The 22,500-nt window shown below is 46.7% G+C and overlaps 1 protein-coding gene across 2 annotated transcripts in view; it reads left to right on the top strand.

Moving 5' to 3' along the window:
• The window catches only part of tiam1a (TIAM Rac1 associated GEF 1a), an 80,381-nt gene that overhangs the window by 23,891 nt on the left and 33,990 nt on the right, over positions 1–22,500 (top strand). For both annotated transcript variants that reach the window (XM_076273486.1, XM_076273485.1), the window contains exons 2-6: positions 13,470–13,551; positions 14,210–15,143; positions 19,586–20,093; positions 21,130–21,302; positions 22,278–22,500. The exon at positions 22,278–22,500 is cut by the window's right edge and continues 2 nt beyond it. In XM_076273486.1, the coding sequence (XP_076129601.1) occupies positions 14,220–15,143; positions 19,586–20,093; positions 21,130–21,302; positions 22,278–22,500 (1,828 nt within the window). In that variant the 5' untranslated portion in view covers positions 13,470–13,551; positions 14,210–14,219. The remainder of the gene's footprint in view (positions 1–13,469; positions 13,552–14,209; positions 15,144–19,585; positions 20,094–21,129; positions 21,303–22,277) is intronic.

Raw genomic sequence — 22,500 nt, 5'->3', positions numbered from 1 at the left:
GAGTGTATTTTTGCGGCCATAATGAACCCCATATAAAGCCTCTAATCAGGGTGCCATAAATCGTACCGTGCTTACAGAGTTCTGTTGAGAAATGTCTACAGTCTCTCATTGGGATGGGTGCGTGGAGCCATATGTGGTCAGTGTCTTACCATCCCAAGTTCTCCATCCTCTCCCAAGTCCAAATAAGCGCCTCTTTAAACAAATGTGTGTTTGAGTGGAGGTGTGCGAAAAAAACATCCAAACGCACTGTTTAAATGTTTATCCATGATTGTGCCTGTGTCTTGTCATTTGCATATGTGTGACTTTGTGTGTGGAGGGGGTTGTCTATGAAGTATGTGTGTGTGTGGTGTGTCTGTCTGCCTTTGTGTGATATGCGTGTGGAGGAGCATGACCTATGAAGTGTGTGTGTGTGTGTGTGTTGTGTGTGTCTGTCGGTCTTTGTGATATGTGTGAAGTGTGTGTTTTAGGGGGGTGGTATTGTCTGCTCGGTTTGGGGGCACACATTTGTTCAATCATTCTCCTCTGATGTACAATTAATAAAGCGCTTGTGTAGGAGAGCCTCCCACTGAGCAGAGAATGGTGGAGTGGAGAACACAGTGGTGTGTGTGTGTGCGTGTGTCTGTGTGTATGTGTGTGTAAATTACAGCTTGAAGAATGTTGTTTAAAGTTCTGCTCTAACGTGTTGTGTTCCTTCCAGTTGGGGACTTGCTCGTAGCGTTTCTCCATCGTGGGATTTCTGGGTTGTTGTGTATAATTAGCTATGGAAGTCAGTTGAGTGGTTTGCATAAGAACATACTGTGCTAATACATCACAACACAGATGAACCGTTTGGGTCTCTCTCTTTTCTGTGTGTGTATGTGTGTGCAAGTTTGTGCAAGTGTCATCCTTAGACCTTAGTTATGTCGCTTATCCGGTTGTTCAGGGTAATGAGGAGCTGTGCGGAACACTTTGCACTTCAGCAGATGACAGTCACACTGCACACACACACCGAGGCAAAGGATGCTTTTCTCCTCTTTAGATGTAAAGGGATCGGTTGGTGTTGCACACCTGCCCTCCAAAATCACACTTAGTCAAACACATGCACACCTTGAGGCTCAGTTCAACAAGGTGTCATAAAGGCGTGTTGGCTTTGGGGAAGCTCTGAGCTGGGTAGGGGGCATTGTGTACATTTGTTCTTTTTCAGAAGTGCATACGTTCTAACAGAGATACCTGTGGTTTATGTGAATAGATGAGAGTTTCTAGCAATACAACACAGCTACCAATAACAAATGTCCCAGGCTTCTCCATCCAACACAGACACCCCCTCTTTCTCTCAAACACTCACATTCACTGATGAACTCATACACAGAGTCACACAAAATGTCCTCCTGTCTCCTGTCCATACCATAGATCAGAGCTGCAGGCCAGAGTGTGAGTGGCTTCATGTTAGTGCCACTTAGAGATCAGTCAATGACAGAGGAAGCACCGAGATGGAAGGACAGAAAAAGAAGAAAGGATGAGAGAAAAAGAAAGACAGATAGAAAAAGAGATGTCTCGTGTGTCTTTGTTGCAGTGACTTTATGCTTGGCTGCTCCAGTCTATGTGGCTATATGTGTGTGTGTGTGTGTTCATCCTCAGAAACGAGGCCACTCGGCCCTATCGCTCCACACACACACACACCCGGTGTCGCCCCGTGCTCATCGGTCAGGCCATCCGGCCATTACATAAAAGCAACTCCTTGAGTCAGCGCCGGCGATTGGCCCGCTCCGATACTCCTGCCCCCTGACCTGGAAGTAATGTGATTGTGAAGTGGAAAGGGGAGGTGGTGGAGGTGGTGGTGGTGGGGGTGATCTCAGCTGTTGGGTTTCCTCTGTCCCTTTTTCACAAATCTGCTCTCTACTGGAGACAGCCATGTGTGTGTGTCACACGACATGGACTCACTTAGTGGGCACATGTGATGGATGTGTGTGTGTGTGCTTGGCTTTGTGCTTGTCTGCGCTTGTTTCTTCTGTGTGGCTTTGCTACTTTGGCATTGTGTGTGTGTGCGTGTGTGTGCTTGGCCCTGGGCTATGGGTAAAGACTGTGTTGATGGAAGCTGAAGGCCCCCTGCATTCACATTGAGCTCTCCACTTTTGTTGCAGGATGTGGATCTGCACAGCTCTGTTTAACCCAACTCAAAGGAGCTGAGGTGGGGGAGGTGGGCTACATTAAAGGTCCGGTCGATACCTCCGTGTGTAATCCATGTGAAACCTGGTGGTCATATCAATCCTCACTAAACACACAGTCCAGTGGTAGCCACACCATTACCTCTCAACATGAGAGCAAAATGTATTAAAAGTACCACTATATAATCATTAAGGACACTGTCCATGTCAGGCACCTTTCTCCCTTCACAGGGGCATGGAACATGGAAGCAAAAATCAATGTTTCGCAGCAATGTTCTTTATTTGATGGACAGACGATGGCATGTGCATTTTTATGCTTATGGGTGTACTGTATATTCATTTGTACTCTTAGGTATTGTGAGAATGTCTTACGTAAGTAAGATATGGGAGAGAGAGAGAGAGAGAGAGAGTGTGAGAGAGAGAGAGAGAGAGAGAGAGAGAGAGAGAGAGAGAGAGAAATAGAGGGAGAGCACTCTTAAGAGTAGTGTTGACATCCTAAACACCTGCTGTGGGACGTGACAGCTTGTTGTGGAGGAGAGTAGGTGCTGAGTGGGAGAGTGTTGAAGTGAGTGTGTGTGTGTGTGTGTGTGTGTGTGTGTGTGTGAGATACTGAGAAATGACAGCGAGGCTTTTTCCATCCCACTCTTCTTTGAGAATACCTGTGTGCTCATCATAGCTGAAAAAAAAACATGTCTCCTTGTCAATATCATCTTTATTTTTCCATGTAAGTGCCTTGAATCATGTGTGACATCCTGCGCTGCAGCAGCCTGACTATGTGCTAGACATGAGAGGAAGATGCCATTTCACACCTCCGCTAGAGCCTAAATGGTGTGTTTGCATTGTGGTAATGCTGTATTGATCTTATATGATTTAGCCGTAGGCTGCCTTCACACCCTCCGCCAAACACCAAAGGCGTGTGACCTCTGCACACTGTACAGACAATGAGACGGAAAGTCTCCCTTACTGAGGAGAACAAAACCAGCAGCCGCTCATTGGTCATCTCAAAAAGGAAATCTCAATTCTCAAATCTCAATACACTGTTTCAGTTGCTTAATTACTAGGGTTGGATGTTTTTGGGACAGCAGGAATGGTATTAGGAGACATGAATGTTAACCTTGGAATTCTAATGCTGGCTTGATCAGGCAGCTTTCCATAATGAGGTTATGATGTTCTAAAACACCTGTAGTGAATTATTACTAAGTTTGAACTTTGGCTTTGACATTTCTGGTCTATATTGTTCCACGCTGAAGCACTGGGAGTGTTTATCGTCTACAGTCCACCTTTACAACCCAGATGTGCCACACCACCCTCCCTCTGTTTGTCCGTGACATTCCAGCAACAAAGACACTCCACACTCTTTTCCCTCCTTTGCTTTCCTCTCCTTCAAGGAGCACTTTGTTTGCAAGTTGGGGGTTGTGGACTCAGGTGCAGGGACTCATGACCCTCCTTGTCCCTCCTTTAGCTAGTAGAGAGGAAGATAACCAACCTCTCAACCTCTGACTAGTTCTCTACTAGCGTGTTTCTTACCCCCCCCCTTTTTTCTGTATCTCTGTCATTGACTGGACAGACAGCTTCTGTTTGGTTATATATATATATATATCTTTTTCCCGCTTTTCCTCTCTCTCTCTCTCTACCTTTCTGCCCATATCCCTGCTCTCTGCAGGCATGCTGGGGCTTGTCCTCCCTCTCTCCGGAGGTGTCTATCTGTTAGCAGCAGGTGGGCTGAGGAGCTGAGTGTGGTGTGGCTATGGCTGATCACTGGGAAGCATCTTCCTCTTCCTCCTCTTCCCTTCTCCCTCTCTCCGTCGCCACCGATACCGGTCCTGCCCAAGCGTGTCACTCGGCCCTGCGGCTCCAAGCCAAACCCTAACGTTCCCTCTCAGCCTGCTGAGTGTCACACACCACCGTTCACACTCACACACCACCATTCACTTGTTTTCTGTGAATGTGTTTGTGTTTGTGTTTTTGTGTGCATGCTTAGAGAGACCAAACCACAGTGAAAAGAGGTTTCTGCCTGACACCAGAAAGGTGGGAGTCTCTCCAGTTCTCTGTGACACGGAGACGACAAATGATGGCAGTTTCATGTTTTTCTCTCTGTGTCACTCTCTCATTCCCTGCCCTCTTTCTCTCACGCATACAGTGTCTTACACTTTCATGCCATCTTTGGCATGTGAACATTGAGTTCAGAGGCCTACTTCATGTGAGCGCTTCTGCACTTCTAAGAAGTAAGCGCTGTATTTTGGAGAGAGAGAAATGAAGGGGGAGGTTCTCCACGCAATAACTTGTCAGCCTACACCCCCATCCATTTGCTTGCTTCAGAAAACCCAATTTAACATCCAAACAAAGCCCCATCTATCCATGAATCCATCCATCCATCTCTCCACTCATCCATCCATCTCTCATCTCATCCATCCATCCATCTGTCTGCAGCACAAAATCACTCCTCCTCTTTGCCCTCCCTCTCAAAGGGCCTCTTCAGCCAGTTGATTTGGGGCCGAGTGACAAACCTGAGCGCCACACAGATTTCAGCTCCCTGTCGCTCTCTGTCCCCACCCGTCCACCCAAAACAAAGGCCAGCCAGATGGATTGAGCCAACAACTACCATTTCCAATACCATTTTGTCCAGTTGACAGAGAGTAACCAGGTAACCACGGAATGTTTATTAGGCTTTAGGAACATTGTGCCGAACCTTGGAACCCTTCCTTGCCTGTGCCCATAGTGACATTGCAGACTGGCGCCATATAAATTCAGTGTTGTAGCAATGATAGTCTGTTTTTTAGCACTAAAGGTTTACTGTTCAAGGTTTTTCTGAGCTACCAGTCCATCCACACTTCCATAAACCACATTCATCTCACTGGATAATTGTGGAATGGTACACGCTTTGGAATGCCATGTACTGCATGCTCCTCACTTGAAAAATCTGCTTTCAGTAATCAACAAGAACATGGCCTCCATGAATATTTCATGCTCTTTCTAGAAAGCTGCACACACTACTTTAGGGGGAAAAAAACAAGATGCAGAACATGACATTCCAACAGAAGCCATCAGTGCTAGAAAGAAAAGAAGTGGTAGAAAGAAAAGAAGAAGAAAGTACAGAAAATAAAGAAAAGACTGAAGGAAAACAAGACTGAAAGAAACATGGCCTTGAATGATGTAGTCAGCTTCAGGTCAGAAGCCAGGCGTGGAGGGAAGAGTACTGAAAGCCCTTCAGGACATTGGACGTGTTCCCCCAGCGTGCGCTGATCCAGCTCCTCTCTCTGCAGAGCTGCTGCTGTCAAGAGCCTGGGGAGGGAGGACCAGTTAGGCAGGTTTTCAAAGAGGAGTCAGGGGCAGGAGGGATTGAGGGGAGAGGAGGGTTTTTTTTTTTACTTTTTAAAAAAGTATGGTAATCCCAGCTTTAGAGACACCCAAACTGATGAGTCTTAAGTTCAAAACTGGGGAGAGCTGTAATTCCTGGAGCCTTCAGAGAAGAGGCTGTGAAGCCCTGACACATGTAGGTCTCGCTGCTCGCTTGCATTCCAGAGATCCCTCCATGCATTTGAGGCTTGGTCAGGTAACTCAGTTCTGTTCTCTTGCGTAGCTGGGATTCACATGGCTCTCTCGCCTGCAGTGCCTCCACTCTCAATGGTGTCTGTTCTTATGTGGGAAAACCGCAAGGAAAACCGTGTTTCAAAAACAGGCTCCCTCACAGGCTGCTGCTGTTGCCTACTGCTACCGAGTTTGTTTACAATGTGGAGACGAGATGCTTAAGCCTCAGAATCAAAGGAAAACAAAGCTTGAAAACCTCTTAGAACTACAAACAACGAAGCCTAGTTATCCTTAGATTCACCATCGGCATATCACATGAACAATCTTCAAAACAAAATGCAGCTGCTATCAATAACATCCTAGCACTGAACACTGAAACACTGATCCCACCATGCTGCTGTTTTAGTGTTAGCGTAGCTTGTCGGTGGAGAGACTAAATTTCACAGGCTCCCCGTGACCTCTGCTGAGCCTCCTCCCCAAGTGCAGATGTGAGGGGTGATGGGGATGAGCCAATATAGCTGGGACTAATAAGGGGGTCTTGTTTTATGTTCCCATCTTCAGAGTTGTGTCATCAGAGTGAGATTAACCCCTCCTCAGAGGCTAGTCGCCACACAGGGATGCTACCTCTCTACCGACTTCGTCGCATAGATTTTTATCCAGCTCTCATACACGGTGGCTCTGGAGTGGAGCGCTAGATAAGTCGTTTTGATGTGGACTAGCGTTTCTTTGCTAGGCAGATAGAGTGCAGCTCAGCTCTTCTCTCTTCTTCAACCCTATACATGCAAATCTTGCATCCCATCTGTTTTCTTTGAGCTTGCATTATCTGACATCTCCAGTTACCAGAGCAGTGTGTCGTGCTGTAAATACACGAAAACAAGGAAAACCTTCCAGGTTCGTTTGATGGCAAACACGTTCCCCTAAAGAAATGCTGATACAGACTGATGCTGACGGATACAGACGTCGGTATGGATACCGTCACTTCTGTATTTTCCACTTTTTCTGAAAGCTTATGGACCAGTTGAAATGGAGCAACATTTGAAACAGACGTACCATACCCATTTCCGTGCAAAAAGGGAGCATAAATCAGCTTAAGGCTCTTGTTTTTACTCATCCTGAATGAGGCTGTTACTCCTACAGTGACCTGGGGGCTCGTCCTCCACCCACCTGCCATCCACAGGAATGTCAGGAGAAAACTGTGGGGTTGTGCAGAAGAGTGCCCAGGGGCTGGGTGGGCTACGGAACGTCTGGGGTCTCAGCCATTGTGCAGGGCGGTTGCCATGGGATTGCGGTTACACAGGTAGCTTGAGGCCAAGACAGGAGAAGGTGTATGGGTGAAAACCACACCTCCCCCCTCAGCAGGCGATGACAACCGTAGATTTGTTCAGATTTTTTGTGTTTTATGCAATTCATCTAGATGGAAAGTGGTGCTGTTCTTTGTTTGTTTACACTGGGATCGGTTTGATCACCAAGTTTTGCATTACGAATTATGCCAGTAACAACATCAATGTTGTCTCTGTACTTGTACTCTGCACAATGACAATAAAGTTGAATCTAATCTACTCTAATCAAATAGAAGAGCTTCTTTTATGAGTTGACTATGATTATGAATTTTCAACGACTCACAGTTGTAATTCATACTTGAGTTGTGTGTTAGGTTAATGAAAGGCGACAAGTGCACGGGACAGGAAGTGAGGTCAGCTGAGTGTGAGGAGGCGGGGGTCAGAAGGAGTGAGGGAAGGTGTTTTCTGCAGTCCTGTTCCAAGTGGGATTGGACTGAGGGGAAGCCCCCACACACACACACACACAGCTTTGGGAACAAAAGCTACTGCCAAGAGCTGTCAGGAGCGCAAGACAGGGCCGTGCATCGGAAGCACCCATAACCTGATACTCGGTAAGGAGGGGTATGTGGGGGTGTGTTTCGCTCTCTGTGTGTGAGTGTGTGTGTCTGAGAGAGAGGCAGGCATCCAGGATTATCCGAATAATCATTGTGTATGTGGGTGTGTGTGTATGTATGTATGTGTGTATGTGTGTGTGTGTGTGTGTGTGTATGTATGTGTGTGTGTGTGTATGTATGTGTGTGTGTTTGTGCGTGTGTGTATGTATGTGTGTGTGTGTGTGTGTGTGTGTGTGTGTGTGTGTGTGTGTGAGCGAGAGAGGCGCAGAAACATGTGCAGGGACGTTTAGGGTGTTGTAAAAGCTGTCAGGTTCCCCTGTGTTCTTGTGATGCATAATGACAAGTGGCGTATTTCCAGGAAGCTGATATGACCTGCGATTGAGAGGGTTTTAAATACATTACTCCCACCCTGTGCTTAAGGCCACTTGTGTTCCCTATTGTTGACTAATAGTTTGTGGACAAAAGAGCTATTTGGTTTTGCATTTTCTGAGCAGTTTTAATGACATGGAAAAATGCAGTGTAAAGCCTCAGGTATGTGCCTAATGACCGTTTCTGGACACGGAGAAACAGAGAAGGGAGGAAATAGAGAGGGACTGAAAGGAGGAAAGGCAGATAGGAGGAAAGGAAGAGACTTCATCTGATTTCACTTCTGCAGCTGTGACTCTCACTCACTCATCAACCTGCAGAAAAAGCCATTCCAGCAGTGAGGTCCTTTTCTCCACAGGAGAGTAATTCCCTGGCAAGGCCTACACACATAAAAAAGACAATAAGAGACGATGCATAACAAAAAACAGCAGCCACCATTTGTCTTTGGGAGATAACATTTTCGGTGGTCTGTTCCCCAGTCCTACTGTGTTTAACTGGCTACTGCTGATTGTACAGGCTGATTTTATGCATGCTTTTGTCTCTCTTCGCTTAATTAAACTAATCACGGCAGTCTGGGTGCATGAAGGGTTTGAGAATCACAACCAAATGGAACAATGGAGCTGGTCTATCACCCTCCCCTCTATTTCTCTCTCTCTCTCTCTCTCTCACACACACACACACACCACACATACACATACGCACACACATACTCTCGGAGTGTGTTTTAATCTGCCCCTCCCCTCCACCCCCATCCCTAAGGGCTCTGGGGGATTTCTGGGGAGCTCTCCTGCCTGGCTCCTTGCCCCAGGGCTCAAAGAAACAGGGCCGAGACAAAAGACTAAATACTCCACTAATGGTGCAGAGACGCCACAGACGAGAAGGCCAGTTTTTGTTTCTCTTTTTCTTTTTGTCTGCTCTGCTCAGTCCACCCCCGGCTCCCCACCACACACACACCCACACACACCACTGATATTCCAGACAGGTCCTCATGAGTCCATAATAAAGTGTGTGTGTGTGTGTGTGTGCTACCAGTCCATCTCAGCCAGCTGTGGCACCCCAGGCTCTTCACCTTGGTGACCTGCGAAACAGCCCAGAATAAGTCTGAGCTCTGAGCTGCCTACAGCAGGTATCCCTCAAGTGGAGCGTACATCTGGATCTGCCCCTTTAACAATGTGCTATTCCAACGTTATGCTGATTTGAAAGACATCCATCAGTGGCAGTTTTCCTTGCTTTATCTTGGATTGTTTTGTTTTATTTAAGATGAAAACAGTAGCAGTGTTTGGAAAGAAAATCTCCCACCAAAATGGGCATTAATGCAGGTGATTTTCTCAAGCATACGACTGTGCTGCTCATCGATTCCAGAAAAGTGATGTATTTTTTGAGCACCTGTGTCCCTCTCTCCCTTTCCCATCCCGCTCACCCAACCCCCCTCCTATTGCACCAGTGTGTAAAAAACTGCATTTATTTTGGGATGGTGAGGTGAAGAGGAAAATAGAGGGGGGAAGCCAAGTGGAATCAAGAGGGTTGGGGGGGGGGGGTGTACGAGGTGCCCCTACCCCACCCACCCACACAACCACCCACATACACTTAAATCCCTCCATTACATCCCCCCATCCCACCCTTACCACCCTCCATTACATCCCCCCATCCCACCCTTATCACCAGCACCACACCCCTCCACCCATGCAGGCAGCTCTGTGTTCCCGATCAGTTTCACAGCAGGCTAATTTTCCCCTCTCAATGGGGGGACCTGGCGGGGGTTAGCCTCGCTAAAGTCAGCCCTTTCCATTATCCTGCACCCGAACGCCAGGATGGAGCTCGTTCTCAATCTGGGAGACTAATGGATAAGATTAAGGTGGGAGCGGACATCTTGGGAAAATACAAGAGAGCCAGACTCCTTGTCCATTTACATTTGTATGTATTCACTTGGCTGAGCCTCTCACAGTAATAGGCTAAGTGCATTCAGGACAGAGGCAAAAAGCCTTAAGACATGTCTATCTTGGGGCATGTTGAATGATCATTATTGTTAAAGTCTTAGTGTATACTGCATGTATAATGTGGATCCCAGACATCCTGAAACGAGAGTTCAGTAGTCATCTATTAATCTGTTGATAAACTGTACTGTTTAAGAGTTGTTTAAGACTATGTATTGTGGGAGTGTCTTGAAAGTCTTGTTTCAGAGTTTCTGGGTGGCATATTGTTTCACTCCAAATGCTCGTTGTTCTGTAGGCATTCAGTAGGTCCCACACTTTTCACCTCCACGAGGCCGCTATTTATTAGAGTCTGTGAAACGCCACAGTGTTCAGCCTCTGAATAATACATGGCCTGTGCGTTTGCCCTGCCGCAGTGTATTACTCTATTATGTAACACGCAGCATGACTCAAAAGCCCAGTGGTTTTACTTTGGCAGATCCCATGATTCAGAAAGAGTAGGGTGGCAACTTTTATGGAAGATGCCTTTGAACAGATAAACAGTATCACTCCACATCCAGGAAAGAAATGTCTTTTTGTACTTGCATGTGTCAGGTGGCTACAATTGAAACTACAGGCAAGTCTGTACTTGTTGGAGTTGGTATATATTTGTAGTGTGTGTGTGTGTGTGTGTGTGTGTGTGTGTGTGTATGTATGTATGTATGTGTGTGTGTTTGTGTGGGTGTGTGTGTGTGTGTTTGTGTGGGTGTGGGTGTGTGTGTTTGTGTGGGTGTGTGTTTGTGTGTGGGTGTGGGTGTGTTGCAAGCCCTTTGTGAGGTGGATGAAGTGAGTTGATTAATTTCACCTATGGTGGGAGCAGGCCCACTAGCCTCAGCAGTGAAGATTTTCTGCTCTGGTTATTGGTTCCAGGGCGATTCTACCTCAGGGTGTCTCCTGGCTCCCATAACTCTGCAGAAGAACTGCTCTCTGTGCGCCCAAGTCGAAACCTTGGGTTTCATAAATGCGAAATGAGCAATCGTCAGGGATCCTGAGATGTCTTTGTAGAAACACTCAGAGATGGGAAAAAAAGGAGCTGCTCTTTGGCTCCAAAAAAAGGATCATTCTGTGGGGACAACTCGGGAGCCCTGCCCAGAACTGTTTGTTTCTCAGAGCGAGAAAGAGGTGGGGGGAGGGAGAGAGAGAGAGAGAGAGAGAGAGAGAGAGAGAGAGAGGGAGAGAGAGAGAGAGAGAGAGAGAGGGAGAGAGAGAGAGAGAGAGAGGGAGAGAGAGAGGGAGAGGGAGAGAGAGAGAGAGGGAGAGAGCTTCATCACACCTCCCCACTTCCCTAACATGGAGGCGTCGGAGGTAGGGCAATGTTGCTCCTTGATGTTAAAAATAATGTGTAAATCCTCCTTGTCCATTTTACAGTTTGCACATGTGGTTTATGGATTTCAGTGCCAAAAACACACTTGAAAGAAGAAAGGACGTCACATTTAAAGCTCCTCTAGGAGCTCTCTGGGTAAACAACACATGTGAATGGGCAGTCGTCCTGTGTGTTTGCTCTTGGCTCTGTTGTGTGTGAAGGTCAGACATTGTGTCTCTCTCGACCAAGCCTGAACCTGAGGAAAAGCGAAAGCCTGATGTATGAAATGACCCAAGGGGCATTGTGCGCTTTCTCCCGTGTGCTATTAACAGAGGGGTGCTGACTCGGGCTGCTCCTCCAGTGGAGACCCCCACAGCAACGTCTCCCACACACACACACACACACACAACCACACACACACACAGCTATTTATTAAACTCCAACTGAATGAATGAATAGGAGGGGGGGGGATTCCAATTAATTCTATCTGTACAACCTACAAACTAGCATGCTTAATGCATAAATTAATGGAAGTACAGGCACTGTGTGTCAAGAATACATGTACCCTTTTTTCAACTGTATGTTGTACTCAAATTACAATCCAGAGAAGATATAGGATCATTTCACTCTGGTTGGTTGAGTGTGTATGTGGCGGATGCTCCCTAAGCCACAGACACTACACTGTGAACAAATGGGGGATTAGCATGGGAGGGGAAAGGAAGATGTGGCGGAGTTCAGTGGAACATCAGTGTGGAATGTACAGCAAGTGCTCTCCTAGGTGAATCATCACCCTGTCCACCCTCAGTCGTTTAACCCTTTGGAGGATTGCCTCTGTCATTCAAGGCTAACGCCTCTACCTAGTTTTAACACGGAACATTGCTAATTGTGACAGCACACTTCAAAAGAGAAACTGATTTGGGCAGTTTTTTTATTGTTTTCAGTGACAAGCCAATGGAGTAGTGATGGTGTGCACAGCGTGTGGGGTGGCGTAGGAGTGGAGGGAAGGATGTGATGGGAAGGGACAGCAACAGAAACGGTTAAAGGTGGTGTAGCGTATAGGCACAGGAAGGAGAGCACTGAATAAGACAGGAGAGGAAAAATGGGGTCAGTGGTAGTTTATATAACTCATCATAGTGGTACTGCTTTATTCTACTTTTACTGCACTGCAGTTTACAACACCACACACACACACACACACACACACACACACCACACACACACCAGTGGCCTCAAGGCTCCCCATATATGGAGTAGATAGCATCAGCTGCACTCTCTCGGCTCTCTTACTAGGTGCACCTACTGAGCACGGTATCATGCTGCCAGTGCATTTTCTCTGTCTCTCTCTCTCCTCTCTGACACAAACAGACACACACACGCACACACACACACAGACACACAAGATTTCGGAGGCTCAGGCAGCATATTCAGCTTGTTTAAATACCTGTGAAAGACAGGCTTGCTCTGCTCAGCTTTGTGCTGATATTCATTTCGCCAGTGCAGATTTGCATCTCGCCAGTGAACAGCACACAGGTGATTCCACATAATGGGGGGGGGGGGGGGAGAACCTCACAATCATCAACCACATGCTCCAGCTCCTCACATGGGAGCACCTGCTGAATCCCAAAAGCAAATCATTTTCAACAGGAGTCCTTTATCCACCTCACCCCTCCTCTTTCGTGCACCCCTCACTTAATTCACCCTCTTTCTTTCCTATCCTCCTCTATCCCCTCGCTCTCTTTTTTCACTGGGTCAGTGGAACAGCGGTTCTGTCATTCTCCAGGCTAATCCTCCTGGTGCGCTGTGTGTGTCCCTTCCATGATCCTTCCTCACACATTCACACATTACGCGGCATTGCCATATGGAAATGAGCCGTGCAGGCCTGGATTAAAGGAAATTAGGTCAGGTTGGCACTGAAAGAAATATAATTGAGCTTGAGCTTCCACATCATTCCTTAGCAGCCGTGATTCAGATGCGCTTATCTGGGTCTTGCTTTAGTGAGAAGGTGAGAGCCATAATGCTATAGTGATATAGGTGATAAGTAACTTGGTTGAAAGTATGAAAGACTGAAAATAGTGTATTAGTATGCGTCTGGGTCTCCCTGAAAGGTGTGTGTGTGTGTTGGGGGGGGGGGGGGGGGGGGTTTCTCTCTGTGCGTGTTTAATGATGTATGTTCATGTGAGAAAAAAAAGTGAGCTTTGATGTACTGCATCTTCACATGTGAAATTGAAATAATGATCTCTCTCTCTCTCTCTCTCCTCTGACAGTACTCTAACAATTTACCATTGAGATTAGCCATGAGGCCCAAGTCTATTTGGAGATACCGATGACTCCACCATCCTCCAACAGGTAATTGATTTAACACACAAACATGCAGACTCAGACTTTAAGATAAAATTCAACATCAAACTATCAAACACTGATGACCCAAGTATCTTGTATCATCTAAAGCTCAATCATTTACAACTACTATTCATACCAATACTATGTGACACATGCAATCAACCACCACTCTCTGCTATACATTTTTCATGAAAGAACTCCTACTTATGTGCCTTTAACTTTAAATGGCATGACAGTGCTGGCTGCTCAAGAAGGGCATTAAGTGCACACATTTCGCATCTCTCTCTGCAGTTGGGAGATATTTCTCAGCTCTTCACACAACCTGAAACTTTTTTTTTTGCTGGAGGTGTGCGGAGATGATGAATCCTCACTTCTTCTGCCGCTGAGATATTTTTTTCCCAGAGGTGCTAAGAGCTTCTCTCGTGGCAGTGAGAGAGACAGAGAGAGAGAGAGAGAGAGAGAGAGAGATGTGACACCAGCGACATGTGAAATCAGGCTTGTTGCGCTGAGCCAAGCTCTCTCTTGTTGGTCTTACAACTTCAGGTTTAATGGAAGATCAGGTTATGACTGTTGACAGTATAAACTATTGCTTGTTTAGTTTTTTATTCAGTTGCTGCTGTTAAAATCTCAGTGGTATTTCTGCCCTCCTCCCCACCTTTCTCAGACACTGAATCATGGGAAACGTGGAGAGCCAAAACGGAGACCATGCCTACTACGGGACTCAGCAGGGCCACCTCTCCCGAAAGCACATGTCCCGCTCCCTCCGCCTCCCCAACAAGCAGTCGCGGCGATCGCGGCCCACCTCGTCCTCGGCCAAGGCCGAGCACCGCAACTCGGAGGCGAGCACGCGTTCCAGCAGCACGCCCAGCATCCCGCAGTCGATGGCCGAAAACGGCCTGGAGCCCTTCAACGAGAAGGACGCGCTGGGCGAACTCGCCGACCCCACGTGGGCCGGGGGCCACAACCACGTAGCCCTGAACCTGAGACCCGTCTCCTTCCACGACCACCTGGGGGACGCCGTGGCCACGCCCGCCTCCGAGGACAGTGTGGAAGCGGACACGGTGGTGCAGGAGGATGAGGACGAGGAGGATGAAGACAGCCACGGGGGGCTCTACACCAGGGAGGCCACCTACCTGCAGCGGATGAACGACGCGCCCCGGGAGGGCGGAAGCTTCAAGAAGAAGAGGAGCAAGTCGGCCGACATGTGGCGCGAGGACAGCCTGGAGTTCTCCCTGTCCGACCTGAGCCAGGAGCACCTGACCAGCACTGAGGAGATCATCGATGGGCTGGAGGACTTCCCTGACGCGAAGCAAGGGCGAGACGCCGCCGAGAGGGCCAACTCTCTGGACGAGCTGTGCACGCAGAAGACCCCCGTACTGAGGGGCAAGCGCAACCGCTACAAGCACGGGCGGAACAGCGAACGAGTGCCAGGAATGGAGACACCTGACCAGATGCTGTCCCCCACAGAGGACGACGGGAATGGGTATGGAGCGTACACGCTGCCCTGCCGACGCTCACACTGCCTATCAGAAGGGCTGCCCAGCCAACAGGCAACCATCTGCTCCAGAATGCAGGGTAGAAGGGCACAGACTACACACGTAAGTCTTCAGAAATCTCATTATGCTTAAACTCTGTCCTTAGAACAGGTGGGGATGGGATGTCAAGGTCTGTATTTGTAGTGAGACTTAGGTCCACTGTTAGTTTGTTTCTTTATGGTGGTGTTGCTGTCAGCTGCCACAGTCTGGATGGAGTGGACTATGTTGTGTTGTGATGACCAGAAGATATGTCTGTTGTATGTTTGGCCCTACTTATTCTGCAAACTATAGTCTGAACTCTTTGCGAGTACAACAACTTCAGCCTCAGGTTCAGGTTTCAGTTCTACTTTTCTTTTTGGCTCATTACTCAAATATGAGAGGGATGTTAGTCAGCTGGAATTCTGACTCACGTTTTTAGCCCATTCTGCATAGTTGATGGGATCTGAAGTGCATTCACATGTTTTGGGATGTTAAATTTTGAAGTGATTTTCTGGGTAGAGGAAAAGCACAGACTTCATGACGCCCACTTAAATAAACTTGGCTCTGAAAAAACATCGACAAGTCCAACTTTTTATGCTCAATTTTTTTTTGTTTATAGTGTGCAACATTGCTAAATGTAAGCGCTTCTGATTAACACTAACATTGTGGTATTATCATGACTGCTGCTAGTGCAGTTATATAGGTTTTGCCATTTTGGAGGGGTGTTTTTTTCCCCCAGCCCCCCCCCCCCCCGCTTTTTTCAGCAATTTGTGGTTGACGACGGTCCCAAAACAGAGTACACGCACACACAGCTGCACATATACACAGAAACATACATTAGGGTGTCACAAAAGTGCCATCCTTTCTCTCTTGTTGCATATTTCTCTTATGGAATCAGTGCACACAAGTGTAGCCGCAAACACACACACACACACACACACACACACACACACACACACACACACACACACACTTGAACTTCAAGCACTTCAAGCAGTTCAGAAGATGTATTGTAGTCTTGAATTGTTAAACATTGATTAAATAACAAAGCAGAGAGCATATCAGACAAAGAATGACAGGAGATGGGGATGGAGAGGACTTGGATGGTAGCTTGACTTGCAGTTTAGGGCATGGAGAGAATATAATGCGGCAGTAGGATACACCGTTACGGTATTATTTTACTTTTTATATGAAGTTTTTTCTTGGCTCTACTTCATGAAATTAAATAATTCTCTAAAATTCACTATGAATAGGCCTATCTAATCACTGATTGTTTAGCAAGTTCAGGGAAGAGTAATTGTACCTGATCCATTCAAGTTCTACAAAGAAAGTAATGTGCTCAGGCTAGCATGTGTGATGGTGCAGACTGCAGAGAGAAGCCTACATCCAATTGCATTAGCAATAGCAAGTATGCATAGTCCAAAGAAAGTGATTTGGAATGGGTCAGGTACAATTCACCTTCCCTGAGCTTGCATAAACAATCAGGTAAGCCGTCTAGCTCATCTGATGGGACAATGTCAACTTTTGTAGTTTAGCAATGTAGCCTATGTCAGCATTTCCCAGTGAAACTAGCAGATGTGGGGCAACAGGTAGCAATGAATAAACGAGGTTAATTAATAGTGTTTATTCATTATTATTCTCTCAGGTGAGTCAAAGACAAGTTTCTAAATAATTTGTTCACCTAAAGGGTCACCTCGAGTAATTCAAAAATTATATCTTTATTTCGTTATGACTGGCAACCACATAGCCCACAGACAACTAATTGTGGTGTCTAGTAAATTATGCAGCTTACCATTTTGCCGATTTCTTCTCGGAAGCATTCAGAGGCATTCTTTGCACACTCAGTGGGATAACGACAGCATTCAGTATTCACTCACTTGCCCGAGTAGGTTGTTCACACAGGGATTTTTTTAGCTGCTAGTCGAGATGCTAAATTACTTCACCAGAAGCAGATGTTGCAAAATGTAGGCTAGCTGGTTAAATGTTAAAGCAACAGTATGCAACACTTTGCTGCTTTTTGAAGTATCCCTAACTAGTTTTAGTATTCTTAGTTCTAATTAATTTCTATACCAACAAGGAGCACCCAAGAGCAACAGGGGCAAGGAAAAACTCCCTTACCAAGGAAGAAACCTTGGGCAGATCTACGGCTCAAGGGGCTAACCCAACTGCCAGGGGTCTTGGTGTGTGTGTTGGGGGGATGACAGGGGAGATGGGATAGTGTGCTGTGTATAGGAGAGGGCAGTGTGCAATATGTGTGTTGGAGAAGCTTCCTCATGAGACAATGTGCTGTGTATTGGGGGGGCGGGGGGGGGGGGGGGCAGTGTGCTGTAAGTATGTTGGGGATGTTTGTTGGAGAAGCTTCCTGATGAAATAATGTGCTGTGTATGTAGGGGGGGGGGGGGGCAGTGTGCAGCAAGTATGTAGAGGAGGCTTACTGTAGCAAGCAGTGTGCTGTATGTATGTGAGGCGAAGACAGTGATGATGTAAGTGTGTGTGTTTTTTGTGTGTGTGTTGGGGATGGGGGTGGGGGGGGGGGGGCAGAAGGCTAGGCAATCAACGACATGGGTAGATAGATGGAGGAGAAATCAAAAATAATAAATAAAAAGTTCTATGGAGATGTGCAAAAGTTGGAGAAAGTCAGATATGTGTGTGTGTGTGTGTGTGTGTGTGTGTGTTTTGACGTGTGATGAAATAAGAAAATAAATAAAAGGTCTGTAGCATAGGGAGAGGAGTCATGTAGGTGTGTGTGTGTGTGTGTGGGGGGGGGGGGTCATGAGTGCTGAGGAATGAATGAGTGCAAAGTCAGTATAGTGTGAGTTCAGAGTTGGGAAATGTTTGAGAGTGCTGAGGAGTGAATGTGTGCAAAGTCAATATAGTGTAAGTTCAGAGTTCAGGCTTCTAGCTAGCAGTGCAATAAAGTCTCTGAGTGGTGGGTGCAAGGTTTTGCATGACTTTTAGTTTGCGAGCTCGCCTGTGTTAGACCAAAGTTTGCATAGTGTTGCTATAATCTAAGCAATTGTAGCAAGCCATTGTGTCATATTGGCAATGGCATCCTATAGGCCTAATGTGTTCTGTGTAGCAAGGTAACCTGCCATTTAGTTAAACAATTTAAATGGGGTATATGTGTTTAATGGTAAAGGCCCTGACCTATACACAGCACCAACAATTACAAAGTAAACAGAGGTTTTGTTCCTTGCTATTATAAAGACTTTCCTCCTATTAGGGGCTTGCACGGCGTGTCATCAAATCTGGACGTCGCCATATTGGAGATACTCGCCTCATTAGAAAGCATTAGGCACTGAAGTAAATCCCAAACATCGTCAAGGAAAATGGTTAATTATTGCCGTGTTTTAGGTTGTACCAATAGGTCCGACTGAGAAAAACATCTGGTGTAGGTATCGACTTCTAAAAGTTATTAAAAAACCAGGGAGAAAAGAGAATAATGTCAGAAGTTATCAGAGGAAGGGGGCGCTTGTGGTTGAACTTGGTACTTCATCTTCCTCACCCAACTCATATGTATCTGCGCTGCCAATAAACCGTAATTTCTCGAAATATCGCGCATTTTCTTGTGGTCCAAGTCCTGCCCTATATGCCTTTGCATCTTAGACGCATTTTGATGAGCTTTTCTGTTGTTTAGACACGACTACAATCATGTAAGATATCCAAAGTGCATAATACTCCATTGTACTTCATTCACTGAGTATCGCCAATATGGCCGCGCGTGCTGGGTTACCACGGTTACCGGCCAGAACGTGACGTCCGTGCAAACCCCTAATGTAGACTATGGACATAGTTCCACACGTTAGAACACTGTCTGTGAGAGGAAGAATAACCTAACTAATAACTAAAACTACCTGTTTCATGATGTCTAGACAATTGGCTGCCTGTCCTTTCAGTCTGATCCAGGGAAATAAAGCTACCCATTCAGATTGCCCACCACAACAAAAAGAACCTGCTCTCCCAGGCTTTGACCAGTACTGTGTTCTCTTGCATCCTGTCACACTGTTCCCTCATGGGTTTTTAATGTCTGCAAAAGAAATCAGTGCTCCCCCCGTTGTTGCAGTGCTGCCTTTGTAGTGGAAATGAGTGGAGTATCCTAGTGCGATCCCAAATGCTGAGATGCACCATGGAGAGTTCCAGCAGAGCCAGCTAGGTCAAACACAGACCAAAAACTAAAATTAACTCCACTCCAAAAACTTTCTGGGCAGATTTGTTCTACTTCAGGGATATCCTAGAGTTGGTGTGGTGTTTGAGTGTGTGTGTTGCCAGCACTCTTTCAACACATTGTAACTTTTGCCTCTTTTGACTTTCTCCGACTTATCTTTATGATCATTTCTACATTCCCCTGTTTGGCGGTAGATAAGCAAAGAAGAACCACTAAAATACTACAACACCAAAGCTGTTCTAATTTTGAGCAAAGGTCAAGAATAGAAACCTGACACGTGTTCACTATTGCCTTGTGTCGCATCCTTGTCAGGATGAATAGGGTGTCCACTCTTTAAGCATGTCCTCCTCTCTCCTTCCAGAATATCGCTGCACAGGACGGGAGCGAGTATGGCGACAGCGGCATCGATGGCGTGGCGGCCGACGTGGACCTGCAGTCACGCCGCTGCAAGACCATGTCGGCCTCCTTCTCCGTCTACTCAGCGGCCAGCAGCTCCATGTTCGCCGGCAGCGACAGCGGGAGCAGCAGCGGCGGTGGCGGAGGCGGAGGGGGCAGCGGCGGGAGCGGGCGATCGCACGGCGCCGACACCCTCCTGGGCGTCTACGAGAACTTCCGCCAGGAGCTGGACATGAGCTCGCGCCAGACGCGCGACACCCTGGAGGAGGCCGGCTCGGCGGGGAGCGACGAGCGGAGCAGCGGCACGCTCAGTTCCATCTACCAGTCGGACGCTGCGCTCCTCAACGCTGCCCAGGGCACGGTCCGCAAGGCCGGCGCGCTCTCCGTAAAGAACTTCCTGGTGCACAAGAAGAACAAGAAGGTGGAGCTGGCGGCACGACGCAAGTGGAAGCGCTACTGGGTCTCCTTGAAAGGTGTGTGTGTGTGTGTGTGTGTGTGTGTGTGTGTGTGTGTGTGTGTGTGTGTGTGTGTGTGTGTGAAATGTATATATTTCCACCATACTCATACTTTTTTCTATTGTATTTTGTCTTTGTAAAACAATCCCTCATTGTGTTTCCTCAGCGTGTATATCATTTCTGTTTTAAACTGCCAGAAAAAGACTACATAGCTCAGAACAAATTAGATTTGTCTTGCTGGACCTGAAGGTCAAGTTGTGGTCCAAAAATGAAAATGTTCACGCCACACTGCCAGACGTAGAAACAAACTTCACAAGCTTCATGCACCTGTGTCCACTTCCCTTCTCCCTTAACACACTCTAATCACATCAACATGGCCGCAGTCCTCTCAGCTCCAGAGCCTTTGATTCACCGTCCCTTAGTGGTTCATGCACTTCCTCAACTCTGTTCGGTTGAAATCTAATTTTATCTCCAACTCCCAATTAAATCACATCTCAGCTACTTAAACTGTAATGGACCACGACTACCACTCGTGGAGGGGCAAAGAAAAGGACAACATCTATGGCATTCCTGCTTATGCTTTCATGCCAAATCTATAATCGAATTATTCTCTGTGCATATCTGCAGACCTTGTGCTGTCTATTTCAGCTAATCTGACTTGACCCCTCTGCTTCAAATCAAATCATTGGCACCACTCCGCTCTGTTCTACTCCTTGATCGGTCATTTCATCTGTCACAGGAGGGCCGAGATGAATTGACACGCTTTCAAAAATTCACCTCTATCTGTAATTTTGTGCGACCTGTCAGGGTGTTTTCTTGCCTCACGTTTGGTAAACAAAAGGAAGTCTGGTGTTTATTGTTTATTGTTTATAGGATCCCCATTAGCTGGGGCATAAGTCCCAGCTATTCTTCCTGGGGTCCGACAAGCTTGTGTGATGTAATATTCAAACTCACAACGCTATTTGCATGAATGTTTTTCTGTGGAAGCATTGAGTAGGTGTCTTAGTATTTTTTTCTTGACTTGATACCTAATACCACCATTTCTGTTTCCCAGGTTGCACTCTCTTCTTCTATGAGACAGACGGACGGTCGGGGATCGACCATAACAGCATTCCCAAGCATGCCGTATGGGTGGAGAACAGCATTGTGCAGGCTGTTCCGGAACATCCAAAGAAGGACTTTGTGTTCTGTCTCAGCAATGCCCTGGGAGACGGCTTCCTCTTTCAGGTGTGTGCGCCTGATTCTCTAAGTGGGCCACATAATATATCTATCTAAACAGCACTCTGGCCCAAACCACATTATGTTGGCGCCCCTACCGTAGACCTCTATATACCGTAGATACTAATCACAGATACATTATACACATATGCTTGCTCAAGGAATACAAAAAAACATGCAGTTAACTTAGTTGTGCTGCCTCATGGAGACAGGTAGATGCAATACTTCACTTATTGCTTTTATATAATGCTCCTCTCTTGGTCCGGTAATATTACATCACTGTCAGGAATGATGTATGTGCTGTAATCACATACAGTGCAGCAGTATGACCATGGATGTGTAAAAGAAACATAGCACAGTGCAAATGTGTTCTATTCACCTCAGTCATTGTGGAAAGTATTGTAGATATTCTGCATTTAATATGCATTGGCACATTAAGTACCACGTCTCCAGGCCAGATAGATACTCTTTATGTCTGTAACCTTTATAATAGATATTGCTGTCCATTGTGCAGCCTTTTGTTCTGTTGTCTCCCTTAAAGGGCACATCATAACGTTTTCATGGGTGATCTATTGCTCTTTCAACCCTATTGAGCATTCAAATGAAATCAGTGAAATGATGTCCCTGTGCATACGCTGTACTGTATGAATGGATATCATGGTCATTGACTTTCTAATGAAGGGGGGAATCCATTGGAACCAAGCAAAAGAAAATGACAAATACATTGTGATTATCATTGGTTGGCTAACCTCACTTGGTTCAAAAACATAATTGATGGATCCTTTTCCCTATGGTGACACCTCTATAAACCCTCCCCAGCTTGTGAACTTACTAAATATTTTGCATTATTCTTGTGGTAGGCCAGAGGCTTATGTAGCAGATTTGGTAATCAGTCTTTCTTTCTGATTGATTTTAATTTTGTGTTTATGTGTGTGTGTGTGTGTGTGTGTGTGTGTGTGTGTGTGCGTGTGTGTTTTCTCTCAGACGTCGGGTCAGACGGAGTTGGAGAACTGGATCACGGCGATCCACTCGGCGTGCGCGGGCGCGGTCGCGCGGCAGCACCATCGTGAGGACACGGTGCGGCTGCTCCGCGGCGAGATCAAGAAGCTGGAGCAGAAGATCGACATGGACGAGAAGATGAAGAAGATGGGCGAGATGCAGCTGTCCGCCGTCTCCGACACCAAGAAGAGGAAGACCATCCTGGAGC

This window comes from Alosa pseudoharengus, unplaced genomic scaffold (genome assembly GCF_046254945.1).
Source record: "Alosa pseudoharengus isolate Yale_2024_CS ecotype anadromous, Long Island Sound unplaced genomic scaffold, YU_APseudo_1.1 YU_APseudo_1.1_scf_8, whole genome shotgun sequence".
Classification (NCBI taxonomy): domain Eukaryota; kingdom Metazoa; phylum Chordata; class Actinopteri; order Clupeiformes; family Clupeidae; genus Alosa; species Alosa pseudoharengus.
Note: the sequence above shows the minus strand (reverse complement) of the source record. Positions and strands in the feature narration are given on the sequence as shown.